We start from the raw sequence: 10803 nt of genomic DNA on the forward strand, positions 1-10803 counted from the left end.
CTGACAGAAGACAATGCTGTACAACTGCTCCTGCAGCACAGAGTCCTTCCGGTGTGCCCACCACATCAGCCAGCCAAGGTGAGATAGAGCCAGAGGAGACCTACTCTGCAGGAAAGGAAGTCATGGACTACCTTAGCTCAGCCTATGACCATAATACCGTTTTCAAACATAAAGAAACATTTTCTTGAAGTACAGCAGTCCAACTCCATCGTGTTTTCAGTCTGGGAGGGTTGGTGCTCACGCCTAGAAGAAATAGACTTTCTGACCTGAAGAGGTTTGAGAAGCCTCTGTTAATGAGGTACAACCACTGGTTTACTCGCCCCACTCATAACATACAAATACGAGCATATGAGATCAGCCTTCATGTGGTGTTACACTGTTTTGTTTTATAAAACCAATCCTTGCTGCTCTAATGCCGTAACATTACATATACATAACATTAAACAACAGGTTTAATATTCATAAAATGTTAATTCATGTTAGATTTATAAGCAATGTAGAACTGCCATGACAGTGTTTAAACATATGTACACTGTACAGTTAAGTCAAGAAAGACTGTCTTTATTTTATTTTTTAACAAAAACAAGTATTTATGTTAAGTGAAGTCAAGAAAGACTGTCTTTATTTTATTTTTTTTAATAAAAACATTGCTTTGGGGTGTGTCGGCAGCTGCTGAATGTAACTAACAAAGTAGCTCGTAATCTATAACTTAATTACTTTTAAAATCAAGTAGTCAGTAACTTAACTAAGTTACTAAAGGAGTAGTCAGTAGTCACTAATCACATTACTTTTTCAAAGTAACTGTGGCAACACTGCTGACGGGCACTTGTTACCCTCGCATTTTACTGATTTGCTTGCTCTTTTCAAAAAGTTCAAACTAATGCAATTCATTTGGCAAAGTTGAAATCGTTGTTCTGTCATCTTGCCACCTGTACTCCCACACAATTGCAGAAGAGATACATCTACAGAATACAGACAGGCATTGGCCTTTTCTTATGGCAAAAGGTTACAGGAATAAAGAGTAAAAATGGTAAAATTAACAAGGGCAGGAGCTGTAGATCATGGAGATAAGTGTGAGGAGGCTACTGCAGTCGCTGACTTTAATCTTCTCCCCACAGCGGGTCATCTTCCTCTATCTTGCCCCATTGCTTGTGTGCTCAGTATCAGTTTTAATACTGAACAAAATGTGTAAAACCATAATGGTGGCGTTTGGTGTTACCAAAAGAGGAGTAAAATGGTGGTATTGTCCTTTAATTTGAATTTTTTTCTCTTCAGAGTACCAGTAGGTGGCAGCAGAGATACATTTTTAGTCATTGGCATGGGGATGCTCTGCTGTTTTTGATCTAGTGTAAGAGGTCACCAGGGAGCAGACTGACTATGAGGTTAATCTGTGTTTAATCTTCAGAATAAAAAGTAACATGAAAAAAAAAAAAAAACCTGGTTACTGTGTCATTATATAAAAGATCTGAAATCAAATAAGAAGTGGGTATTGATACATTTAAATATCAGAAAGGCCCATACTTCTGGTATACTTTACACTGAATTACTGTCCATGATAGTGGTGCTTGATCTCAGACAAACCAGCATCGTCTGACATCATGGTCTGGTTGTGTTTGTTCAGATCCACGGCAGATGATGACATCAGATGATGTCACCTCATTGTTGTACAGAAGATAATATCACTGTGGAGTCCTGAGCTGCTGCAGTGTATTAATATATGTGATAGTGCCAGAAAAGGCTGTGTGGTAGAAGTTAAGTGTTGAGATAGGGTTGTGAACACACTGTATGAGTACAGTCTCCTCTCAAAGGCCTCCACTTCAGCAAAAGTGTGTTTCGTTACAACCCAACAAAACTACCACCAAACTCTTGTATAGGTTATGTCTCTACTGTCTTCAACCATCTACCCAGAAGATGGTTCTAGAACTAGAAAATCAAGTTTTTCCTTAAAGCAAACTATGCAAGATTTGTACCCTAATTTAACCCTTTAAGGTATGCACCAAGAAAAAAGCAAAGGTAAAATTATTTCTTTGCATTGTTTTTTTATTTATAATTAATATTTATGTATTTATTTATTTCTTTAAGACTACAGTATTACAGATTCAAGCCTCTATCAAACGTTTGAGGCGTCTGTTCATAATAAACCTGGTTTGCATAATTCATAAAGTACAACATTCAGAACACAAGTCACATTAAGTGTCAGTGAGTTCAGCATTTTTCAATGAGATGTAGTGACATAAAGTGTGGTCGACCAAATGGTTGAGTAGTACCTTAAAGGGTTAAAAGATTCGGAGTCATTGTGAAGAGATTAAATGTTGGGGGCTGTCTCCACTCCCCCTACCACATTGTCGCGGAAAAGCAGCCTTGCAAGATCAGGGCCTGAAATCAGAGGTCTCATGAAGTCTCGGGTGTCACAAGAAACACAAATTGCTTTACGCCACTAGCGCTTCCCAGCCAGGTACTGGCTATAAAATCAAGGCAGCAATAGTGCTATTTTAGTCATTCACCATGGCAGAGCTGGCAAAAAAAGAAGACCATTGTTGGAGGAAGTGAGGAAGAGGAAACGACTGTCTGACCGAGCGAGGGCCACACAAGAGAGCCGGCTTTATCCGATTAGCAAGAAAAAACGAAGATGTTTTTGTGTTTGGGTTTGATATATTGGGTATAATTTGAGCCAAAATGATGTACTGCACCATCACTCTAAACATGAAGACCAAGATGCTGTCCAAATAGATATAAATGCCACTTTCAAAATAAACCGATATCTATGAAATGTGTAAATCCTGCCTCAACGGACAGTAAATAACTTCTTTTCACTGACCCCGAACTCATCGTCACTGCTAAGGATCGACAGACGTCTCAAATCTGATCGGCAGACTGCTGATCGGTCTCAGCTGTGAACCTGTGATGGAGCTGTATACCTCAGCTGTGTTCTCAGAAAGTCAGCTGACCTTGCAGCATTAACAGCAGCTGTGGCAACAGCTGGTGCACCGAGGACAGACTCGTGACACCCAGGCCGATGTCTCGCCATAGCACATGGCCACGCCGCAGAGCTACGAGCACAAACATGCCAAACATACCGGCGTCTGTCACAGTCACTTCCCACCATCTACGCTGGTGCTTCATTGACTCTAAAGAAAACAGATACCTTTACCTTTTCTTGAATGCTGAATGTCTGTCTTTCTTTATCATATTTCGATATCCACACAAATTCCACGCTGCTTTAGAATGTGGGTGCAAACAACCACAGACGACTGCCATCAATGCTTTCTGTGTTGACACTATCGATGTACGCTGAGAAGTGCTGCCTGTGGTGAACAGGCACAGGTTCAGGCCCAGACAGTGTGTGTGATTCTCCTGTGTTTCTGTTCTATTGAGGACACACGTGTGTTTAAATTAATCACACTGAGGAATTATTGTGCTTTTGGGTCCTCTCATTTGCTGTTTTAAGGAAAGGGCTTGAATTATGGGAAGACCATGATTCATCTTGTACTGGTATAGGTACAGAAACAGTAGAGTCTTCATAACCTTAGAAAAACAGTTCTGAATGTGTGTGGGCTTCAGCCTTTCAGCAGATCGGTGCGGGATAGACAGTGGTTGTAAAGGAGCTGAGAAGTGTTTCACACTTGAGCAATAAAAGGCTCCAGTTACCGGTCTGTCAGTTGCTGGGAGATGCAGCCAGCTGGGAGGTGCCACTAGCCCAGCCAGCCTGGTCTTGAGCCCAGACAAAAACACCTTTCTCTGGGCACAGGAGCTGGTGGCTTGGCCCGAGCTCAAATCATTCTCTTGTGGAGGAGAGGTTCATTCAGGTTTTGGCCATGGAAAACGTTTGTAGTCTTTGGGCAGAGGCGATTCTAGAGTCTGTAGGGGCCCTAAGCAAAAATTCCCAGGGGGCCCTTCCTTCCAACCAGTGTTCATCACCATTATGTTACAAATAATCTGACACCAAGGAAAAATGTATGAGTTATATATATTTTTTATATTATATTTTTTTTTTTTTCGAAATGAATGAAATAACATGGAAAAACCTTGTAATTAAAAAGTATGTGAAAATATAATTGTAAAGAACAACAAAATACTGTAAATAGCTTTTAAAAAACTATATAAATATATAGAACAATAAAATACTGTAAATAACTGAAAAAAACATATATAAACTGAGTAAAAAAGATATGCATTACACTATAAATAATCCTCTTCATTTTCCAACTTGCAGAACGATAACTTCACACAGGTTAACGTGAGGTGGGGCCCCTTTAGGGAGGTTTCCTACTGAGATGTCATTGCAAATCGCCCATTGTTTTTTAAGAGGGACTGGGAGGCGGCTGGTCACTGCACATTTCAGTGTCGGGGCCCCAAGCAGTTGCCTGCCTTGCCTGTTCACAAGCTGCGCCTCTGTCTTTGGGTAGGGTTCTGGGCAGGTGACTGCATGGACGCACAACTCCCTGTTCTCCTGAAGTGAAAGTGTAATGGTATAAGTGGGTTTGGAGTCAGATCAGTGTGGAAAGACCAGAGTGGGTCTTAAAGTATGTGCCAGTCAGGGTTATTGTCAGTGGTTGGCTTCTGCATGTTATGTTCTGTATATGAACATATAACTGCATAATGACAAAGCCCCAAAGATCCATTCTGTGCCTAAAGACCAGTTCAAAAACAGGACCACGACTTTTAATTTAATTTCCTGAACATTACAAAATTATTAAAACAAAATAACAAAACAATGCACACTATAGTAAAAAAAAACACAACATAATTCTGCTCTGTAATAAATACTAAGTTTATAAAAGTTTTCACCAGAAACATGACACAGTCTGAACCATAAATGTTAGGGACAGAAATCCACAGAGAGAACACAAGTCCTCCTGTTGATCCAGAAATACATCAAGATGCAGTTTGGTCACAGACTGATGTCTGGGCGGCCGCTTCTCCTCAATCTGATGTCTGATGCTTCACTTGACACATTTGGCACCTTGAGAACATATAAAAGCGGTAAAACGTGCTTTAAAGTCTCGTAATTCTCATAAGTGAATTGAGCCGCGTGGTTCCTTTTCCTCGCAGAGACGGGAAAGAGAAAGAGGAGGGGTGTGCAGACAGAGGCGAGCAGACGAGGGTGTCCCCTGAGGAACATTTCTAAAGACAATTTATATATTTTGGAGAGATAAAACATCTGCCTGTTTGTTCTTGTCATAAATTTCCCAGTCAGTTTTACTGGCTTGTCTCAGCCACTGTCTCCCTGTTTGTGCTGCGTGTGTTCTTGCATAGTGCGTTGCCTGTCCTCAGCTTTTGGACAAGTGCATTAGATCTCTGCATTCTTATCTGGTCGTCAAGGGCACCAGAAGTCTGATTTTACCTTTTTAGCTGTTGTCCTTAAAATCACCACATCACTGCCCCCGATGTGATGTGTCTTACCTGGTGACAACGGCTGCTAGATTCCTAAAAGTCGCTGCTGACCTTAAATATTCTACTGGCCAAGGTGGAATTTTTTGGAGTCAAAACATTCACATGATGGTTGGTTTCCTGCTGAAGTAGATTAACTTACCAGCCATGTACAAGTTTATCAGCACTTGGCCGACAGTTATTTGGTAATGTTCCCATTTCCTGCTCGTAGCCGACCACTGTCCGTGCCTGCTTCTCGGGATTAAGTCCTCGTTTGTTATGTTTTTTGGCTTCACTTCCAGCCGTTCATCTCTTTAAGCTTGCTGATGCTTGTGCCTTTGACAGGTGTGGAGGGTGGGGGGCTGTACAGCGGCAGGGTGGAGGTGCTGCACGCTTGTGGCTTCAGAGTGGGGATTGTCCACACAGTGCGAGAAGACTTCTTCTTCTTCTTTGGTTTATCTGTCTTGTCTTTAACAGTGCCCGGGGATATGCTCTGGATTGGGAACAGTTAGGAAAGAGGATGAGTGACATGAAGGATGTTTGAGAGTCAGTTGCTGATCAATATGATGTTGCATCATTTTACCCTTCGCCTCCTATATGTTGGATAGTTCGGTTTTCTTGAAATGTGGCTGTATGAGATACTGAAACTAAGGCTGAATTCCAATTCCTTGCTTAACCCTCAATCCAAACCCGCAATCTCAAAAATGCACGCTCCCTCTAGTGCAAGTGCTGTCCCGATTCTCAGAAAAATTAAGTTGAGGGTCAAGTTTAAGGGCTGTATCGCCCTCAATATTGAGATTTTCCGAGACCACCCTTGGGAGCAAGGGCTACCCAGAATGCATTGCGTGTTTTGCCATAACAAAAATGGCGCCGAAAGCAACGAAACGAGTGCGCTACAAATTAAGTATTTTCTTTGTTAATAGAGATATAAAAATGATGAAAACCATTGTATTATCTTAGTTTAGGCCCATATTATGGATTACTGACGTCATTGTTGCGTAACATTTATTTTTATTTTACGATCTTTTGTCAATAGCCGGCCGGTGCGCACACGCGATCGTTTGCTATTGTTTACTTTTCAATAAGCCGTGGTGTGTGGTAACTGTCAGCTGAATATATCCGTGGTTGTGGTATTTGTATGAGTTTCATCTTATAACTAACTGACAACCTAATAACTTGACTGACAATCGTAATAATCGTGACGTAAATGTGTTCTTCTTCTTCTTCTTTTTTGGAGTTGACTGACTGGACGCAGCTTTCGCGTTATTCTGCCCCCCACAGTCTGAAGACGTATTTGCGTTTAAGGGGTGTCCCATTTCTAAGTGACAAAATAACCCTCAACACTTGGGTTTGAGGGCCAGTTAAGATAAGGGTTGAGCTTGAGGGTTAAGATTGAGGGTTAAGATAGGAATTGGAATTGGCCCTAAGTCAGTGCTGAGTGTGCCGTGTGCAACCTGTGCCATATGCTGCCTTCACGTGCTATCGGAATTATGGTAAATATGAGTTCCCAACTTGCAAAATGCACATGAACACCCCTCACGTCGTGATTTGCAGTGGGAAATTGGGAGATAATTTTGATACAATTTTGAGTTCCGAACTGGAGATGAAAGTAAGACAAGAACTTGAAAGTAACACTCTTATAGCTCCGGTTTCACAAATGTGAAGTATCATCTTTAGGATAGCACATGAAGGCACCATTATACCAGCTTCACACATGAGAGCTTGCTCTCACTGAAAACATGGCTGGAAAGGGGACAAAAATAAAAGTAAAGTAAGAAGTAAAGTGAGGAAAGAGCCACTCAACAATAGGCTCTCTTAATAAAATATTGTCAGCCAGGCTTTTCTGACTGGACATGAGAGTTTGTAGGGGAATATCAGTGCTTTACAGAGCCACGCAAACTTCGAAAAGGCTGTCTAATAGATAAATCAGGGAACATGTCAGTAAACATATCAGGGAACATATTCTCATGATATCATAGACTTACACAGGTATTGATTTAATCAGATGATCATTTTGTTAAATGGGAAAAAATCAGTTTTGCTTGGTTTTCCACTGACGTCATGTTTTCAATGAGCACTGATTATGTGTCAATACCTCATACAGCAGTTGTTAAAGGGAAACCGATCTTTAGAAAAAAATAAATAAAAACTGGATAATAATAATACTAAATAATAAATATGACACCTGAGGGTTTCAGGCATTTCTTTTACCATATTATGGTAAAAACAAATCTGATCTAGCAGATTGGACCTAGACTATAAAGATCCATCACCTGTCACATTTGACCCCATCACCTTTTTTCTCTTTCCCCATTTAGTATAATAAAAGCGACATACACAGCAGCACAGAGTGAAGCAGCTGAGCTTGGCAGCATTTTGTCCAGTCCCAGCATAACGGTTCTTCTTTGGCAGCAGCAGGATGAAGGACACAGCCAGAGACAGATGGTAGAAGCTGTGAACATAGGCGTAGTCCCACTCCTGCAGGGAAGAGGAAACATTACATCCTTCATGGATCGACTTCAGTTCTATCTCAGCTCATCAGGACATCGGCTGCCACACCCTTCAGACACTTCATGTAGAAACTTATCTGTTATCTATTTCAATGTTCAATGAAGAAATTATGACCACTTTATGGTCACAAACTGTGAGGTAAGGTTTATTCTGATGACTCACCTCAAAGTAGAAACGCAGCATCAGAGCAAGGGCGCCGAAGCAGCAACCTGGACCGACCTGCTGCGTGTACACAGTCTTCTCTGGAAATACCGCCCGCAGCTGCTTCATCTTCTGCAGCTGAAATATCAGGGCACACTAGGAGTCATCATTAAATCAACAGAATAGCGTAATCAAAATGTCGACCACGAGTGCAGAAATGAAAGAGTTCAAGTCGGGTCATTGAGAAGTGGCAAAAAGACCAGATTCAACCTTGGCTTTCAGTTGTAAAGTCACTCACCCATTTGACAGTAATAATGAAGACGGCAGACCCAATCGGTCCAGAGTATATTCCATAGCCCCAGCGATCCTGATAGATCCTCACGGCAATGGTCAACACTCCGAACATGGTGATACTGGAGCGCTGTGGTTCATCAAAGTCACCCAGGGCTGGAAAATGGGTCATTAAGCGTTTTAGCAGGTCCTTTTTTTAGGGTTATGGCTTGTGTGTGTGTGTGTGTGTGTGTGTGTGTGTGTGTGTGTGTGTGTGTGTGTGTGTGTGTGTGTGTGTGTGTGTGTGTGTGTGTGTGTGTGTGTGTGTGTGTGTGTGTGTGTGTGTGTGTGTGTGAGAGAGAGAGAGAGAGAGAGAGAGGGGCCAACAGTTGCACATCATATGAACACATTTGAAAATGTTATCAACTGTTGCAGGCTGGGTTGTTGGTGTTTTCAGACAATGCATTAATTTCAATTAATTTGGATATCATAAACAAAGCATTATTCTTAATCTAAACTATGATCAGTCAATGCCCAACCCTAACCTCAACCTAACCACAATTCAAACCTAACCAGTTCCTCAGAAATTAGGTTCTGCCTCATAAGGACCAGGTTTTAGTCTCCATAGGGACTACTGGTCCTGACAAGGTCGGTGTTTGTGCCTGAAATGATCCCTAAAGCGTTAACACATACAAGTAACACATACACACAACCACAAAACAATAAAAAAACACTTTCCTGTACCTATTAGCGTGACCCACATGGAGAGCGCTGTGCCGTAAACACTGAAGTATTCAAGGATGTCGTATTTCATGAAACACAAGATGGAGAGACCGGGTCCGTCACATGCGTGATAGATCTGCCAGAAGACACACGTGTTCAATTCAAACAGAAAAATTGCACAAAGTCAATTTTGTTTTCTAAATTTTCTCCAAGTCATAATAAACAACCTGGCAAACACAATTAAGCGCTTTGACATAGAATGTAAAAGTTATGTTTGCATAATACATACAATTATTGAAATCCAAAGCATTGAGATGATATTGAGCAGAGTAGAATTTTACAAGCAGTACTTCACACAATACATACAGTACAAGACACATACACTGTATAAATCTACCATACTTACACTGTCAACATTATACTTTACTTAGATAAAGTGAGAACAACAACAAAATCCATACACATTAAGTGTAACCTGTAACAAATATGCACACTATCCTTAAATCCTGCGAACCTTCAGTTCTGGTCAGTATTTAAATTTTCCCTCCAGTACATTTTTTAAATTAGGTCATTTAATGAGAGATAAATCAAGAAGATCTGATACTCTTTTCAAATGAGTAAAAAAAAAAAGAGTAATTCTCAGCTGTATTTAGAATCATAATCACATTCTCACCGCCACGAAGAACATAGTGAAGAAGTAGACCATGGCCTCCATGTGGAAGCCCCTCTTGGCGGCCACGCTTGCTGTGGGCAGGAACACCAGGCTGCTCACTGTGGGAAGCAGCATCTTGGCAAGGAAGGCTCCCATAATGAAAGGACAGTAAACAAAACACAGATGACAATATAGGAAGAATAGGTCCTGCAGGTTTTACACTGATCTAATGAAGGAGATGCAAGTGCAAGCATTAAAACAGGAACATGCACGTCCTATAGTCATACACACAGACACAGCTGTCCAATGTGGCCCTTTAAATTTAAATGGCCCTCAAGATCGGGCTGGTCCACAGAGAGCTTGTATGTGCAGTGTCATCGCTCAGCAGCTGTTTGCATACCAGTGCCACCAGCATTACCAGTGGGAGGGGCTTGGACATTTTAGTAAGCAGCTGTGGTCGAAAAAGAAAAGTGGTTGGTTGTTTGTTGTTATAAGACATTGGTTCTCAAAGAGCATGAATTACAGTTGATAGTTTTAATCCAGGAGCTACTAAGCTTGTTAAATGTTTATTGGACATTACTGGATACAGACCAATAAGTGTAAACAAAAATACTGGGTATTTACCTGGTTTCTATATGGTGAATTTTAGTGTATTATTGGGTTATAAGCTAGTAATAAGCAGGTAGCTACAGCCCCCAATTACTAGCTATTTACCCAGTAAATATATGGTTACAGAAATGTGTTACTTGGTATTAACCTGTAATTAGAAGGTGAGAACAATGGCCAAAATACTGGGTAATTACCCAGTAAATTATAAAAAGCATCATAAAGCGTTATTGTATTAATGCTTGAATTACTTTATATTAACGCTTATATTACTTAACTGACTAACTAATCTGTAGAACTGCAATCTGGTCATTGAAATTATTACAAATGGGATTTCTTTCAGTTTTTTTTTTCAGTTTTTTTCCTTTGGCGGCCCTCAGTCCAATGTTGGGTTCCTACCTAAATTGGCCCTCAGGTATCAAAACTTTGAGAACCCCTGTTATAAGAAATGCTCGAAAAACAAAGAAAAGTTCTTGTTAACACAATGCACTTGCATGTCCAGTGTCAGTGAATGGTCAAGTAAAATGTTT

The 10803-nt window shown here is 40.8% G+C and overlaps 1 protein-coding gene across 1 annotated transcript; it reads right to left on the reverse strand.

The window, feature by feature from the left end:
- Window positions 1–4947: 4947 nt before the first annotated feature.
- On the reverse strand, window positions 4948–9823 carry mymk (myomaker, myoblast fusion factor; the record flags this gene model as incomplete). The annotated part of the gene is made up of 6 exons (XM_083905299.1): window positions 4948–5863; window positions 7708–7848; window positions 8044–8160; window positions 8321–8469; window positions 9037–9151; window positions 9689–9823. The coding sequence occupies 6 exons, from the start codon at window positions 9821–9823 to the stop codon at window positions 5663–5665; spliced, it is 858 nt and encodes a 285-aa protein (XP_083761425.1). The 3' UTR covers window positions 4948–5662.
- Between the last annotated feature and the right edge of the window lie 980 nt (window positions 9824–10803).

The sequence above is a fragment of the Microchirus variegatus genome (assembly GCF_963457635.1).
Source record: "Microchirus variegatus genome assembly, chromosome: 18".
NCBI classification, from domain to species: domain Eukaryota; kingdom Metazoa; phylum Chordata; class Actinopteri; order Pleuronectiformes; family Soleidae; genus Microchirus; species Microchirus variegatus.